Consider the following 17900-nt stretch of genomic DNA (forward strand, 5'->3'; position numbering starts at 1 on the left):
TACAGGAGGGCTCAGGCTCTCATCCCCACATTTTGTCAGAGTTAATTTTATTAGAAGTCAGGAATAGGTTATGGGTATCTATGAATTTTTGTTGCTCATGACCTACCAGTGACCATGTCAAGTCCTATTCTGGAATTTCAACTTGGTTCTACAGATTTTAGCACATTTAATCTGGCTCTATATCATTGTGCAGCTGGAAAATATAAGTGACTTCATATTTTACCAAATCTGGGTTAGCGTGGTTTTGATAATAAAAGAAAGTCAGCGCAGGATTAGCATCATTTCACCGTGAGATTATGGGAAGAGTTAACTCTTTATTACTGTAATACTATAATACCTCAGCCAGTTACCAAGAACTCTGTCATTTGATTTTTATTATTCTTTTCTAATGTCACTTATGTCATTCAGACAGCTCAGATTTATGAGGCTCATACTTTATACATACACTCTGACAATCAAAATATGACATTAGGGTGAGTATTCATGGTATTGAAAATATAAATACTATTTAAAATGCAAATATCCACCTTGAGTTAGTTCACTTCAAGTCGAATTTATATACAGCACAAATTGGCAAACATCTCTATGGTTTCCCCTTAAAAGCAACAGAAATTTATAGTCTGTTTTAAAAAATAAATTTCTGCAATTTTGTTTAGTAATGCTTTGTCTTTATAAGACAATGAAATGGATTTTTGAAAAGTCATTTTAAAAAGATTAAATATAAATATGAATGTACTCTAAAAAGGAACAATTTTCATATAGTTTTAAGAAATTCCCTTGCTGAAAAATAATTTCCATAGTAATTGCAGTAACCTCAATGTAGGTTTAATCAAAATCTATTTTATATAATAGTCAAATTAATCAAGACCGTACTAGTAGCCTTGGAAGTCTGATAAATGCCCATTGATTTCAAGAGAATTATTCCTAAAACTGTGAGGATCTGGCCACACTATATATACACATCATAGGCCTCAATCTTGCATCCCTTGAAGTCAGTGGGAAAACTCCCAAAAACTTCAAAAGGAACAGAATGAGGCCTGAGATGTGACTAACAATGATACATAACAGCGGTTTAAATATTTGATGCATGGTACAAACATAGTACATTTCTGTCAGGTACGGTACACTATATTATAGTTCATCTTTAGGCTTGAATCACAACAAAATCATTCAATGTGAAATATTTAATAGAAAACGTTTCTGTAAAGGCTTCAAGAGATTACATAACTACTTTGCAAAGAGTTGCTGCTAATGCTACTGGAAATGATTGAACTAAATACTGAACAATACACTGAATGTAGTGGAAGAAATCCACAGAAGTGGAGGATGTAGATCTCTTCTTCCTATCTGTCCTTAGGACCACCTTCAGAAAAGCACACACTTACCCTAATTGCCTTAAATAAGACTTAAGTACATGCTTAAGTGTTTTTCTGGATAGTGATGCTTTCCTGAATGGGGGCCTAAATGTATAGTAAATTAAGATAGATTTTTTTTTTAAATAATGACTCACAGAATGAATAAGAAAAACAAAAACCAAAATAGTTTTGCCTGCTCAACAACGAGATTCCTGATACAGAGAAACTCTCACAAAGTTTTTTTTTTCAAGTTTATTTTCAATTATAATTTTTGGATAACCAAGCAGCTCTGTAAAGAGAAAGCACAGAAGAGTATTTCTGGCACTTTTGGATAGTACATAATTTCCCCCCAAAATTTAAAGCACATTCTGTTCACTTGCTCGGTACATAGTCCGTGTAATATGAGCTAGATTAGCTCACAGGATTCCAGAGGAAAGTAACCACATATACAGTCAATGAAACTATCTTCTTAGCTTCATCAGGGCCTTTAAAATGTCCTTTAGTCTACATTAGCTAAACAGAATCCACAGTACACATGATAACTAGAGAATACACTGTATTGAAATGAGAAATGCGCAGCACAAATGGGACACTTGGTGGCATGCAGTTTTAAACAAAAAAGCTACAATTTCAGAAATTTATAAAATCCAAACAAATCAATTAAGAGGAATTAGAAAAAGAAATGACTGTTCATTGTTACTGTAAAAAAGGCACTTGGAGTTACTGAGACCAGAACTGCAGGTTTTGCAGCTGACACAGAATTCAGTTTTGTTTAATAAAAAGGCTCCAATACCAAAAGATGCTACTGAAGCTTTCTGCAGTTTTACATTAAAACAAATTGCTGAACAGATTATAATACAGACATAAAGGCTAAGTCTATATAGGCAGCATCTGTCAACAAAACTGGGCCTTTATCGACAAAAACTCGCCAAGTAACAACACGGTTAAAGTGCTCTGTTGAGATTTTGTTGACAAAACTCAGCTGTTCAGCCAGCAGTGTTATACCTCTCCCTGATCAGGTATAATGCCTGTTGGATTTTGTTGACAGAGTCCCCGTGTAGACACTTCTGTCGATAGAGAGGGCTTCTGATTCCCCAGGCAGCCCTGTTTGCAGAGCTTCCTGTCAGCCATTCTGTCAACAAAGGGCAGGGCAGTCTGGCTGCTCTCTGTCGACAGAGTGGCTTGCTTTTGTGTGTAGACGCTATCTGTCGATGGACATACTGATGAGGTTTCTCTGTGGAGAGAGGCTGCCCATGTAGATGTAGCCAAAATGTTTACAACCAACTTGTAAAAATACAAAAAGCATAGTATAAGCAAAATATTATTAAAAAGCAGCAATGCATAGCCTTCCTTTGAGATAATGCATAACTTTAGACACCAAGTGTCAAATTCTTATGTTTAAGATACCCTTTCAGTAGCATTATCATGATAAAATTGGTTTAAGAAAACATAACAAAGTTTCACCTGCTCCTGCTCAGAGGAGATTTGAGGTTATAAACCTGCCAAAACAATTTTGTCAGTATATTCAACATTCTTGATGACTAACATCAAGTAAATGAAATACCGCCAATCACACACTTCTTACAGCTGTCTCACTGGAGGCGTCCATTAAATCACTTTACAGAGTAACGATTTAATTCTTTTCTAACATTTACACAGTAATGCATTTAAAGTTCATTCAATGTTGCCCACCACAAATTTTCTTTTTCTTTTCCACAAACAATTAAGTACTTCCACAGAAAGAATATTTGGCAATTTCATACTCCACAGAAAGGTGGATTTGCAATAGCTCATTTTAAATTGAAAGCCATCAGTGGTCTTTCCTCTCGTTTTTGCCAAGGACTCTTTTTATCTTCTCCTTGGTCATCTTCATCTTCATCGTCATCGTCATCTTCATCATGGACAGATGTTCCATGTTCAGGACTAGTTAGTGGGTCAGGTGTGGTTTCCACAGTTCTTTTTATTGTTTCCTCCTGCAGGCTGGGCAACTGGACACCACTTCGCCTGCTAGTGCCATCCAAGAGACTTCTTAGGGTACTGTCCTCAGGGCTGCAAACTGCTGTTCCACATTCACTGCCACTTTGGTCCATTTCATCCAAATACACAAGTTGCGTATAAGCTGTGCCATCTGAAACTTTCTGCTCTCTTTGACGGTTCTCCTGTAGTGGTCGGTGAGTCTGTTGCAGGGGCAAATGGTCTCCTCTTCCCCTTCGGGCAGATTTTGGTTCATTCATATCAACCCCAGAATCCAAACTGGCATCATTACTTCCATTCCTTCCAGCTCTTTGGAGATCAATGTATGAATGTCTAATGTGAGCATTTGAACGTCCATCTAGAGAAACAAACCATGCTCGAGGATGTGGCAATGGCTTTCCACCCCCCAGTTCCATCAGAGCTTTTTCCGTAAGGAGCTGCACTTCACTGTTCATTTGAGCCAGAGATGCGTCATTAAGTGAGGCAGGAATGGATATGGACTCGGACATAGAAGCATTTTGTGGACTCCATTCACTTGCACCCGCATCTTGCAAATGTTGGTGAGATATTGCTTGTGATGATAACTGCTGAGGTTGCATCTGCTGCTGAGGATGTGGAAAAAGCTGTGCATGAGGGTTAGATAGCTCAGCCTGAAGTCTTTCAATATCAATCTGCTGGTCAGATGGAGCAACCAAGGGTTGGCTTACATAAGGATGTTCTCCTGGTAATTTCACGTAATGACCTGGTATAACCAATGTAGGCAATACTTTTCTGTAAACACTGTCATTAACTTGGTCAACAGAATTGCAGCAGATCAACTGACCTGGTCGAGGAAACGATGTAGGTCTTTCAAGATGATCGACAGACCGAGACATCATACATTCAGTAGGTCTGCAGTCTAGCAGTTCTTTCTCAGGGGCTGAAGGGGAGGGGTACATTTGTTCCTGAATATTGTATTTACTTCCTGAAGAAATATGATTTATGGATGCTTGACTCTCTTGTTTTTCAAATAAGGGCTGAGACAGCATAGCATTGTAACTTCTCCTGTAATCTTCTTTGTTAGGGGACTCATATCCTTCTGATGTTTCCATGGAATTTCTTGATTTTGAAGGAAAAGTATCCACTGATTTATGATAGTCTTTTCTCAAAGTCCCACTAGGAGTCAGGTTCTCTAAGGAGATTCGTTTCTCCTTATGAGAAAGCAGTTCCTCTCGGGAGCTAAATTCCTGTGAGGTACTGTACGAATGTTTGAGCATAGGAGTGTGCAAATCTGCTTCTCCACTTGAAGATACCATCTCCATGTGGACAGCACTGATTAACTCCTTGGCGCCTGAGTTTTCAGCTTGCCCATTGCTGGCAACAGATATCCCACCAGGAAATTCTGACTCCCGACGGGAAAATATTAAATTGATGTGGGACATGGAGGTTGACTGATCTTTCTTAGAACCATCCAATGCTGTAGAAAGCTGCAGTTTCTTATGGTGCTGACGTGGTTTCAAACACTTCCTCCTACAGTGTATCATAACAAAAAGTGTTACATATGCTTATGACTGTTCTATATAAATAAAATCGGCAGGCATGAAATAACAGGGGATTTTCAAGTAATTATTAGAAATCCAACTCTCAGTAGAGAATCTAAATAAAAAAAGAATCAGTGGCCATGTCTACACTAGCACTAATCTTTGAAATGGCCACACAAATGGCCATTTCACAGATTACTAATGAGATGCCTCGTTAGCATGCTGGCAGCCACAGCTCTTCAAAATTGCCACATTTCGCTCCTGTGCGTCTTGTCCAGATGGGGGTCTTTTTCGAAAGGACCCCGCACCTTTTGAAATCCCCTTATCCCGATCAGCGATCGGCATAAGGGGATTTAGAAAGGTGGGGGGTCCCTTCGAAAAGGACCCCTGTGTAGCCGTGCTGAGCCACGCGCTTTCGAAGCGCTGCGGCCGGAAGCGTCCTAATGCTAAGGAGGCGCTGAATATTCAATTCAGCGCCTCATTAGTAATCTTCTAAACGGCCATTAGCATGGCTATTTTGAAGATTTGTGCCCATGTAGACACACCCACAGAGTTATGGCTCAGGATACACACATCTTCTCTTTGATCTACAGCACAAAAACATTATCTACAGAAAATCTGTATGGTATAAAGGTGCTGTATTCCCCATGTTTGTTAGGAAAGGGGTTGTATAAAGGTGCCACCCTTCATACAACCCCTTTCCTAACAAACCTGGGGAGTACAGCTTGTATCATATGCAACCAACAACCAGAAGAAGGATTTTATCTTATTGTCTCTTTCTTTTTTTAATGTAAAATTGTTTCAACAGAAAATAGTACATAATTTCACCACCAGGCAAGGAAGAATGCTTACACTCTAAATGCAAACTGAATGACCAAAATGGTAAACTTTACCTGCAGTAATACAAAAGGAGACATAATAAAACCACAAGAATGAGAGCCATCCCTCCTAGAATTGCCAAGAGGAACATCGTGTGGTAGGTGGTAATATCCTGTGTTACAGGGGGACCTAGAAAACCAGAAAATAGAGTTTAGACTTGTGACCAACCTCTAAACAGAGAGAGGCAGTTAAGTGACAGTAATGACACCTTCTTCCATGTGGTCAGGATGTTAAGTAAGCAAACTGCCATTAGGAGCTCCCTGCCTGTGCTTATGCCACATCTGTGCAAGAAGCAGAGAGAATGACTGATAGTTCTGCTGGCAACAACTCCACACAGTTTGTTCTATGGAAATCCACCTGACTGCAAGCTTAGCATTGACATGCTGTTCATTGCTGTCTGGGTCTATACAATACCACAGTGCCCCCTGACCTCACACAGATGAAGTGCAGAAGCCACTGCAGTGGCTTCAAACAGAGTGCATGCCACAGGAACTAATGCTTTCCCTATGCTACCTATTTTGAGATTTCTTTTTAACCAAAATTTTATCATGTTGCAGTAAATAGCAGATGTGGCCCTTTAAGAGCTTCATCTTTTAGAGGTACTGGTTTCCAATAGCTCCACTTCAAGTCAATTGGAACTAATCCTTACACAGTGGGTTGCTTTGTTTATGTGTTATATATAGTTCGGCTTGTTTGAGTAGGCAGGTTAAGGTATTTTCATCACCCTACCTCTGTTCTGAACTTACCAAACCTAATGAATGAAGCCTCTCTGAAGAGGTGGTTTTGTTTGGTTTAAACAAAGGTGCCTTTGTTTTTACTGGAAGCAGAGGAACTGAAACAAGAGAGCTGACCATGGAGGCGGGAGGAAAGAGAAAATGGAGGAGAGGAAAAATTATCTAGCCACAACATGAACAGCATCAAGAGTACAGGTATACATCACAGCTAGTTTACACCGATTTTTCTGTTATCCTGAATGTCAACCAATGACAAACTACTAAGGGAAGTCAACCAGTAGAGAATCTGGTACGTTGCTTATTTAGGGCCAAATTTACATGTGGTGCAAGCTTAATGAAGTCAATGATATTATAGCAGGTGTCAGGGCAAAATTCCAAAATGCTAGCTTTCAAAAGCTATAAAAAGAACAATTAAGAAGACTCTAAATTGCAACTGTAGTAGTGTCAGGTGAATCTATTTCAGAAATATCATAAAAGATGTTTTAGTAATTCTTGCAATTTACAAATACATTGATATCATTTTCCCCCTCACTTTCTAGCAATTAATTTAACAGATAGTGGTGACACAAGTGACACTGGTACCAGGAATACTTCATTGTAAAATTTCAGATATAAGTGGTTTTGAGTACCCAGATTCCTCCCCTTACCCAAAAAGATATTAACCCTTTGGTTTGAGATTTCTCTTTCATAAAAATCCATTACTGATCAAGATGTGGCATCTCAGATGAGGTCATCTTGAAAAATAAGTGTTATATACTAAGTCATTAATATTTATTATTAGAAATAATAATACATCTCAATTCAATCTTACCTGGGTTAGTAGGAGACATGGCTGCAACCCAATAACCCAACTGTGGAGCAATGTATGTCCAGGTCAGCTGATTTCCTTCTTGTTGTACAAGCCCCAAACTACTCTTCAGCCATGTCCCTACAAAACACAAGACCCAAAATAGAACATCTGGTTTTTTAATATGAAATCTGTATATACAAGGAAAAAATAAACTGCAACAAAACATTTGCCTTAAAATTTATAATAAATATGGTAAGTCACACATCATTTTAAAGACATGGGGAACTTGTAGGTCTTTAACACTTATCTCTTATGCAGTCATCTGGGCATGTCTTCACTACAGTCCAGACTGGAGTTGATCCATCTGGGGTTGATTTATTATGCCTAGTACAGATGCAATAAATTGACTGCCAATAGATGTCCCATAGACTCTGATACTCCACCTCAACAAGAAGCCCAAGGGGAGTTGAGAGGAGAGTGCCTCCAGTCGACACACCACAGCAAAAACACCACAATAAGTAGGTCTAAGTACATTGACTTCAGTTGCATAATTTGCATAGCTCAAGTTGCACAGCCTAGATCGATATCCTATGGTAGTGCACACCAGCCCTCTGAGTCCTTCCACAAGAACTCATTTGAGAAGCTTCACACTGAAAGAAGTTGTTTAAAATGAAGTCAAGCTATTTAAACTTATAAAATGGACGTGGGAATTACTGGTTGCCATCCTGGGTTCCCTCTGTTTGAGGGAAATTATTACATAGAGACTTCAAATATATTGCTTCAAATCTACAAGAACCTTTTGGAATTCTCACTGTTGGAAGAGGCATTGTGGAATTATAGCAACTCTCCCCAAGCTTTTCTTTTGGCTGCAAAGAATTCCTTGTCAGGAATATGGATATACATAAAGGCACACGTACTCCGCAAAACACAGCTCCATATCTCTCACTTGCAATTGCCTTTTAGAAGCATGTAGATGTGACAAGTGTTTACTATGTATTTTTGAAAACATTCTTGTCATGGGAAATAGTGTAACTATATTTCAAACAAACAGGTATTGATAATCTAAAGGAAATTAAGCTGGTCAGGCTTTCATCCAGATATATGCATAGTACTAACTTTAAAAAAAATGGTGTTTCTATCTTTAAAAGATAAAGCTGTGGTTTGCAATGCGCTGTAAGAAAAAATATTATATTTAGATAACTATTTGCATTTTATTACATATTAAGTTTCCTACTCTGGGGCCTAATACAAATGGCTTAATTTTCTGAGCCAACAAAGCATTTTAATTAATGCTAGTAGACTGCCACATTCTCTTTGAATGACACACTGGATTACTGTACTTCTCAGGCTTCTGAAGGACTATTGCAAGTAGAGGAAATTGCTGTATGTCGTGGTGCAGCTAATATTCCTCAGGAAAAACATCTTTGCCGTTCAGACAAAATTTTGCACTGATTTTAGAATGCCTCTCTGAATAGTAAGACTTCCAAAAGACAAGTTCAGACTGATGTAGTTCCAGCACTTCTGTTTTACTTCACCAGCAGGTGCTGAATTGGACAATAAATTAAAAAAAAAACTAAATAAAAATGGAGCGCTTCATACATTTATCAAAATATATAAACTATATTATATAAAATATATCAAATTAGCAAACATAGTAGCTTCAACGGGTAAATGCCTTCTCGTTATAAATTTCTGCTAGAAAGGTAACCTCAACATTTCAGTTTGCCCTCACACATTTTCAAGAGAAAGATATATTGTATTCTGACTAGCCTTTCCCCAAAATGGTCATTAGCATCTCTGGGCTGAAATGAAACCCTTCTTATGATGACACCAATGAATTAGAGCAGCAGTTCCCAAACTTTTTACAATTGTGGAATACTTGGCTGTCATGGTGCTCTCCACAGAACACTTAATCTTTTTTACATCATACTTACTATGAGGGGTTGAGCCAGGGCTGTGTGGGGCCAGGAGGTTTCAGCTGGGGCTGTATGGGGCCGGGGGGCTGGGGAGGTTCAGCTGGGGCCAGGGGGATTGAGTTGCAGCCATGCAGGGCCAGGGGGTTTGAGCTGGGGCTGGCAGGGTGGGGGGGAGGTTGAGCTGGAGCTGTGCAGGGATGCGGGGGGAAGCCAGGGTCAAGGGAGTTGAGCCGCAGCTGTGCAGGGTTGGAGGGTTGACACAGGGATTGGCAGCTGCACAGGGCCATGGGGGTTGAGATGGGCATGGGGTGGGGGTTTGAGCCGTAGCTGCGTGGGGTCAGGGGTTCTGAGCCACAGGCGCGCAAAGCAAGGGGGTTGAGACGGGTATGGGGGCTGGAGCCACAGCCGCAAAGGGCCGGGGGGGGTTGAGCTGCAGCCACATGGGGATTGGGGAGGGGAGGGTTAAGTTGCAGCTGTGTGAGGCCAGGGAGTTTGAGCTGGGGCTGGGGTGAGGGTTGAGCCATGGCCAGGCAGGACCGGGGGTGTGTTTTAAGCTGGGACCAGGGGGCTTGAGCCACAGTTTACTGTAGGCCTAAGCCAGCAGTGAGCAAAACTGTAAAACTGAGCTGATTGCATCCCAAAATGTATTATTTTCCCTGAGAATGGGGAACTGACTGCCATTAATCAATTTCACTGGCAGAACACTTTGCAATAGCTTGTGGAACACCAGTGTCCCACCAGAACACAGTTTGGGAACCGCTGAATTAGAGGAAGATGTTGCTGCAGAGAGAAGGTGAACATTTGAAAATTATTCTAACACACATTTAAGAGATTTGATTAATTAACATGCAATTACACAAAATTAACCTCAACATACCAATGATTTCTACTCTATTTCTTAAATTATTTACATGATCAAATTTGGAAAATGTGAGATGTATGGCTTATTGTAAAAATATATTTGAACATTATTTTTTCTCCTACCTAATAAAATCTCTGTAAACCATAATTCTTGTCTCAGCAAAGAGCTTGTTTCTATAATAAAAGTTTTTTGCATGCCATGTAAAATTAGACGGAGTACTACATACAGGTGGAAATCATCAATTTATACCAACCTGGCATTTGAAACGTGGTTGAACATGTAGCCAGTAATCTCATTCACTACTGCTGTGGAGTGTGGGGGTTGGACAGGAAATTAGTATTTTCTGTGTTGTAAGGGAGGTCTCCAGTAGGTATAATCTTTCATTTCACACAATATCAGCATCAACATTGTACTTTGAGCATCTAATTTAGAGGAATTTATTTGTGTAAAGGACACCCCTACAATACAGGGAAGTATTATCAGAGGCAGAGAGAGACTGAAATGACTTGCCCAAGGTCACAAAACAAGTGTCTAGTAGGCTGAAGGAATAAAATCAATCTCTCTCAAGAAGCCATTTTCCCTCTTGATCTTCCCCCATGTCAATTTGTTTCTCTAATAGCCTTGAATGAGAAGCTAAAAACAGAGCCAGCAATCTCATGGGAAATATCCTTGCTTCATCCAACTCTTCTTACAATAGCTTCTGTCTGAGACTAAAACAACGATCAGCAAGGACACTGCCCCACAGATGAAACCTCTATGTTCTACCATCCTCAGCAGGGCCATTCTTGAAAACAAAACCACCGTGGCTTGGGAAAAAAAAATCAAAGACATGATGCTAAATGCAAAATGACCATATGCTACTAAAAAGTACAGCATAAAAGAGCTTTTGGAAAGTGTACTGGAGGTCTAAAATAGGAGGCTGAAAAATAGGAACCAAACAGCAGAGAGTGGCCGTGTCTATACTAGAGCCATTTGTCTACAGAAGTCACTAAAACTTCTGTCGATAGATTGTGGACAGACACAAAAACAGATGGCTCTTTCAATCTGCTCTGTTGACAGAGCGTGGTCAGACTGCCCAGCCATTGTCGACAGAATGGCTGCCCAAAACCCTGCAAATGGGGTTGCATGGCCAGCAAACCCTTCCAGGAGACCCCGCGGGGCACACCTTTAAACAGCCCACCGTGATGCCTGTTCCCTGCCCACGCTGAGCCCTGCCTACCTTGTGGGTGGACAGCACAGCTCTGACAGCAGGTTTCACATGCTTCCTGAGAGAGACTTGTACTTTCTAGCTAGCCATGGTGCCAGAGCAACCCCCTGGCTTACACTGGCCTCACTCAAAGGCACTTCAGCTTCTGCGGAACCTCCTCACAGCCATCCTCCTCCTGCTCTCCACGGAGGATGACCCAGACACAACCATCGAGGAGCACACCCTACCTGCCATATGGACCCACCTGTGCTCACCCCTTCAGGTGACCAGGAGGCACAGCACCAGTGCCGACTGGTGGGACCAGCTCATCATGGTGCAGTGGGACAACCAGCGACCAGCAGTGGCTGCAGAACTTCTGCATGCAGGAGGACACCTTTCTGGAGCTCTGCACCTGAGTTGCCCCTGCCCTCCAGAGAGAGGACACCTGCCTGTGGCCCACCACCCCCTTGGGGAAGCAGGTGACCATCACCCTCTGGAACCTCACCACCCCGACAGCTACCGCTCTGTTGGGAACCAGTTTGGTGTAGGGAAGTCCACTGTACTCATGCAGGTAAGGCACTCGGGCTGCAGGTCCGCAAGGGGTGGGGTTGTCCTACCCAAGTGGGACTCTCAGGAAGTGGGGTCTGGGGTGTCAGGGGTGTGAAGGGGAAGCCCCATCCCCAGAGGGCTGTGCCAACCCACCCTCGCACAGCCTTGCTGCTCGGGGTGGGGGAGCCTCACAGGGAAGCATGCGCAGAGAGCTCAGGAGGAAGGGGCCAGAAAAGCCCCCTGGGGCCCGGGGGCTCCCTCCCCCAGTCCCTGATATGTGTTTGCTCTCTTCCTCTTGTAGGTTGTGACAGCCATCAACAAACTCCTGCTGTGGAGTGTCATCTGCCTGGTAGACAGGGATGCAGTCATGGCTAGATTTTCTACCCTGGGGTTCCCCAACTGCTTCAGGGTCATTTATGAGACTCATTCCCCATCTGTGCCCTGGACCACATCATGGCCAGGTTCATCAACAAAAAAGGATATACTCCATTATTCTGCAGGCCCTGGTTGACCACTAGGGACAGTTCCTCAACGTGTATGTTGGGTGGTCAGGCCAGCACATGACGCATGGGTGTTCTACGACTCTGGTCTGTGCTGGAGGATGGAGGCAGGTACCTTTGTCCCCCACCAGTAGCTGGCAGTCAGGGACATGCACATGCTACTGTGCATAGTGGGGAATGATACGTACCCCTCATGCCCTGGCTTATGAAGCCTTACACTGGGCAGCTGGAGCTGAGCCAAGAACCGTTTAATGTCTGGCTCAACCAGGCACGGATGCAGGCCAAGTGCACCTTCAGCCACCTGAAGGCATACTTCAGGTGCCTCCTCACCTGGCTGGACATGGGGGAGCAGAATGTTCCCCAAGTTGTGGCAGCATGCAGTGCCCTCTACAACATTGTGGAGGAGTAGGGAGAGGCCTTCCTCCCAGGATGCAAGGCAGATGCTGGCCATGGCTATGAACAGCCAGGTGCAGTTCCAGTCCACCAAGCTCATAGGGACAGGCCCTGGATCCAGGAGGCCCTGAGGGAGACTTCTCCCAAGGATCCTCCCCAGTGCACGCCCACCAGGGTCTTGGGCCAGCAGCCCTACTCCATCCCCACAACAACCCCTCCCTTCACTCCCTCCCCCCTCTCCAACCACAACCCAATAAACAGGGGCACGGGGGTGGTGAACAAACAACTTTTTACTTAAACATAGATAAATGTGTGTAAAATAAACACTGTCATAAAAAACTATGTATAGAGTGAGTGCATTAAAGATTAATTATATACAATGGGAGGGCTGGGGACAGGGAGTCAGGGGAGCATCAATCCAGGAAGTGGTTGAGGGACCATGAGCAGCGTCTGTCTTGGGATGTCCTCCTGCCATGGGTTTTGGGTCCCCGTCAGGATAGGGCTGGGGTTGAGAGCACAGGGAGGTACAGAGATGGGGAGACTTCAATGGGGTCTGGGTTGGCCAGGGCAGCAGGGGGGGTGGCCCTGGCCAGTGCCCACTGGAGCAGGTCTGGGATGGCCTGCGGGATGTCCAGCAGGGGCAGGAGTGGTGGGGGGAGCCGGTGGCTGGACCAACAGGCCCTGCCAGATGCTGGAGGCAGCATCAAAACAGGACATCAGTTGGTCCCAGGCCTGCAACCACCACTCCCAGTCCCATGCTCACCACTGCCAGTTGTCCCGTAGCTGCTGCTCGAGGAGGTTGGTCTTCCTCCAGAAGGCAGCAGTGTGGGCTCTATGGAGTTCCTCTTCTGCCAGGCAATGTCCCCTTCAGGTGTGGGCCCATCCTCTCATTGTGTGTGGGGGTTGCTGGCTTGCTCCAGTGCCACCTCAGAGCTGGCTGGCCCTGGTGGGGAGGTGGGGCTCGCTCAGCCCTCACTTGGTACAGGTCCAGCTGTAAGGAAGACAAGAAGGGCAGATGGTGAGTCATTCACACAATGCAGGCCCTGCCCCCCACCGTGAGCAGCAACCAACACCCCCCGGCTACAGGATAGGAATGTGCCAAGGGCAAAGCCATGTGTGGCCTGCACAGCAAGTCCTGCCGCACAGGGACTGAGTAGTGTCTCCAGCACCGGGTTGACTGCTATGGGGTCCTGCCCCTCGCTCAATGGGCTAGCGGTCAAGAGAGGTGTCCAGCCACAGAAAGGTCCCCCTGCATGGGTGGCAGGTGATCAAGATGCAGCCTGTTCCTCCCCAGGATCCCCACACAAGTGTGCAGCTCATGGTGCTGTCCGTGCAAGCAGGTGCTGACCGTCAACGGGGGGCATGCCTGTGTGCCGGGAGCTGCATTCTTAGTGTGTCTGGGGTCAGGCCAGTACCCACGTGGCTAGCCCGCGTCCAGCCACAGCAGGGGCTGGTGCCACCCTGCTGCTGGGCCCTGGGGCTCATCCAGCCCTCTATGCAGCTGACAGTGGGCTGGCGAGTGTGCCCAGGGGCTGCCTGCTGGGTCCAGGTGGGACACACTGCCTTGCACATGGTTCCACGTGCTGGGCCTGCAGCACAAGGTCCCACCTAAGCTGGCCCGGCAAGGATCGCCGCAAGCTCCATCTGTGCCCGCCCCGTCCATGCCCTGGGGTGTGCGAGGCATTCTGTACTTACCGGAGGGACCCTCAAACAGGTCTGGGGATGCCCTGAAGGTGGTCTGGCTGGAGGGGCCCAAGTCCAAGGCGATGGCCAGGGTGCTGCTGCTGGCCTTGGACCCCATGCCTGCCTCCACCTCCATCAGTGTTTGGTTTCTGGGGTGCTCCTAGTCCTCCTCCTCAGCCTCCTGCTCCAAGGGAGGGTGTTCCTCAGCTGTGTCTGTACCAGCTGTTGTAGGGGGAGGTGTCATCACCCCTCAGGAGGTGGTGCAGCTCTGTGTAGTATGTACAAGTGCCCAGTCCTGCCCCTGACCTGCGCCATACGTCATGGGCCCAAGTGTATCCCTGGCACAGCTTCTTCACCTTCGCCTCCACCTGCTCCGTGGTGTGGGTGGGATGGCTCTGTGCTGGAAGGGTGGTGGCCAGATGGACATATGCAGGGGTGCTCCTCCTCTTGGCCGAGGGATCCAGGAGGGTGTGCTCCTTGCCCCACATGGCCAGAAGGTTCTGTATCTCAGGCCTGGTTCATGAGGAGACCCAGTGTTTTGTGTCCTGGGGGGTTCCTGGGACCCCTCTGGCTGCTTCTTCTGGCTGGTCAGGTGCTGCTGGGACATTGCCATGTAGCTGGGATCAGCGGGAAGGTGTGGCTCTGAAGGGTGGAGTAGACAGCATGCTGCTGGTCTGCTTCCCCAGTTTCAGCTTCCTGACACAGGGTTTCCAGGCTCCCTGCAGCTTTAAGAGCTGTGACTGCTGTGGACAGGGCATCCCCCTGGGGCAGCTGGCCAGTGCCATGGAGGACTTTTCTGTCAACAGAAGGCCCCCAGAATGTCCATGCTGGGCTTCTGTCAACAGAGATCTGTCAAGAGAGGTGTTCTGCCTCATGGGGGAACAGCAGAACACTGTCGAAAGAAGTGCTGCGTTCTGTCAATTTACCGTAAACAGAACACATTTGTAAGGTGGACACTCCATGAGTTTTATTGACAAAATGCCAGTTTTGTTGACAAAACTCTGTAGTATACATGTAGCCAGTGTGTCTGAGGGCTTGTCTCCACTACTCGGAGATCAGGGACCAATTTAGAGGTGTAGTGAAGAACCATTTAATTGACTGAAGATCACTCTGTCATCTACTTTGGTACTCCATGGGAACGAAAAGAGTTTCTCTCATTGACCCAGGATGGTGTAGACACAGCAGTAAGTCCACCTAAGCTATGTTGACTGCTGCTACGTTCTTCACATAGCTACAACTGAATGGCTTAGGACAACTTAACCCCACAGCATAGAAAGAGAAGTTACTCACCGTAGTAACGATGGTTCTTCGAGATGTGTCCCCGTGGGTGCTCCACGATAGGTGTCGGGCTCACCCCGGCGCCGCAGGTCGGATCTTTTCAGCAGTTTCTGCTGGACCGTGCATGTGCCAGCGCACGCCGCTCCCTTGCGCACTCCCGGCCGCGTGCGCGATCCGGTCCCCGCCAGTTCCTTGACCAACCACCTTGGATGCTCCTGAAAAATACTAAACAGAGATCCGAAGCGGGGAGGATGGGCGGGTGGTGGAGCACCCATGGGGACACATCTCGAAGAACCATCGTTACTACGGTGAGTAACTTCTCTTTCTTCCTCGAGTGTCCCCGTGGGTGCTCCATGATAGGTGACTACCCAGCAGTAACCCAAGATAGGAGGTGGGTAATCGGTTTATGTGCAGCTTGCACCCGAGAGGACCGCTGTCGAGAGACAGGTATCTTCTTGGAATACCCTGTGAAGGGCATAATGCTTGGCGAAGGTGTCATAGGATGACCAGGTCGCCGCTCTGCAAATGTCTTTTAGCGCAATGCCCTTGAAAAAGGCTGTTGATGCCGCCACCGCCCTAGTGGAGTGAGCCTTAGGCAGGGCCAGTAAAGGAGTCTTTCTAAGTTCGTAGCACATTTTTATGCAGGATACGATATGCTTCGAGATTCTCTGCAAAGAAAGACCTTCTCCTTTTGATTTGGGAGCGAGAGAGACTAGGAGTCTATCTGTTTTCCGGAAGGACTTAGTCCTGTCTATATAGAAAGCCAGCGCCCTCCTCAGGTCCAGGAGGTGTAGGCGCGCCTCTTTGTTGGAGTTATGAGGCTTTGGATAAACGAGGGTAAAACTATAGGTTCGTTAATATGAAACTCTGAAGAAACTTTGGGAACAAAGGCTGGATGCAGCCGTAAGGTTACCGCCTCCTTGGAAATTACTGTGCAGGGTGGCGTTGCCATAACTGCCACAAGCTCGCTCACCCTGCGAGCTGACGTGATTGCAAGAAGGAAGGTCATCTTTATCGTACGGAGACGGAGGGAAACCGTGGTTAAGGGTTCAAATGGTGGTCCCGTTAGCGTATTAAGCACCAGGTCCAAGCTCCACGAAGGTGAAAGCGGTTTCCGAGGTGGGTATAGGTTTACCAGCCCTTTGAGGAACCTGGTAACCATGGGATGGGCAAACACCGTGTGCCCTTCCTCTTCATGTCTGAAAGCCGATATAGCGGCAAGGAGGACCTACAACGAGGATAGGGAGAGTCCACCTCTCTTGAGGTCCAGTAAATACTCTAGTATTACAGGTATATACGCAGCAAGGGGGGCTAATTGCTTGGTAGAACACCATGCAGTGAATCGAGTCCATTTTTGCTTATAGGGCTTCCTGGTGGAAGTCCTCCTGCTACTTTCTAGGACTTGTTGCACTCCCTCTGTACACATGCTCTCTAGGGAGCTGAGCCATGCATTAACCATGCTTGCAGTTGCAGGCCTCGGGGGTGTGGATGCACTATGGACCCCTGGGCTTGCGTGAGCAGATCCGGCGCCACCGGGAGGGGCATCGGTGGACGGTCAGACATGCGCAGGAGTAAGGGGAACCATTGCTGTCGATCCCACGTTGGGACTACTAGGATCATTCGGGCTCTCTCTCTCCTGGCTTTCTGCAAGACTTTGTGGATAAGCACTGCGGGAGTAAAGGCGTAGAGCAGGGGGCCCCTCCACGAGATCGCGAATGCGTCCCCCAGGGACCCCCGTCCCAGTCCTGCCCTGCAGCAGTATTGTGTGAAATTCTTGTTGTGTTGAGTGGCAAACAGGTCTACCTGGGGAAATCCCCATGCGTGAAAAATCGGTCGTAGCAGATCAGAACGGATCTGCCACTCGTGTGTGAGTGTGAAGCGCCTGCTCAGCTGGTCTGCCTTCACATTGTGAGTGCCTGGTAAATACGAGGCTTTCAAGGTTATATTGTTGGCGATGCACCAGTTCCACAATCGGCCTGCTTCCGCACATAAGGCACGGGACCGAGCTCCTCCTTGCCAATTTATATAAAACATGGTGGAGGTATTGTCTGTACTGATCCCGACTACTTGCCTTGTATATGGTCTCGAAAGTGTTTGCAGCCGTTGAACGCTGCTCTGAGCTCCAGTATATTTATGTGCAGTGACTGTTCTGTGGAGGACCACAGTCTTTGCGTCACCTTTTCGCCCATGTGTGCTCCCCACCCTATGTGGGAGGCGTCGGTACTGAGAAAAACAGATATTTGTGGTTGGTGAAAAGGCACCCCTGTTAGCATGTTCTTGG

At 46.0% G+C, this 17900-nt stretch overlaps 1 protein-coding gene across 4 annotated transcripts in view; it reads right to left on the reverse strand.

The window, feature by feature from the left end:
* Positions 1–355: 355 nt before the first annotated feature.
* FAM171A1 (family with sequence similarity 171 member A1) overlaps positions 356–17900 on the reverse strand; it is a 147029-nt gene continuing 129484 nt past the window's right edge. For all 4 annotated transcript variants that reach the window (XM_074984797.1, XM_074984800.1, XM_074984798.1 and 1 more), the window contains 3 exons: positions 7274–7390; positions 5743–5857; positions 356–4838 (listed from right to left, as the gene is read on the reverse strand). In XM_074984797.1, the coding sequence (XP_074840898.1) occupies positions 3146–4838; positions 5743–5857; positions 7274–7390 (1925 nt within the window). In that variant the 3' untranslated portion in view covers positions 356–3145. The remainder of the gene's footprint in view (positions 4839–5742; positions 5858–7273; positions 7391–17900) is intronic.

This window comes from Carettochelys insculpta, chromosome 2 (genome assembly GCF_033958435.1).
Source record: "Carettochelys insculpta isolate YL-2023 chromosome 2, ASM3395843v1, whole genome shotgun sequence".
Lineage (NCBI taxonomy): Eukaryota > Metazoa > Chordata > Testudines > Carettochelyidae > Carettochelys > Carettochelys insculpta.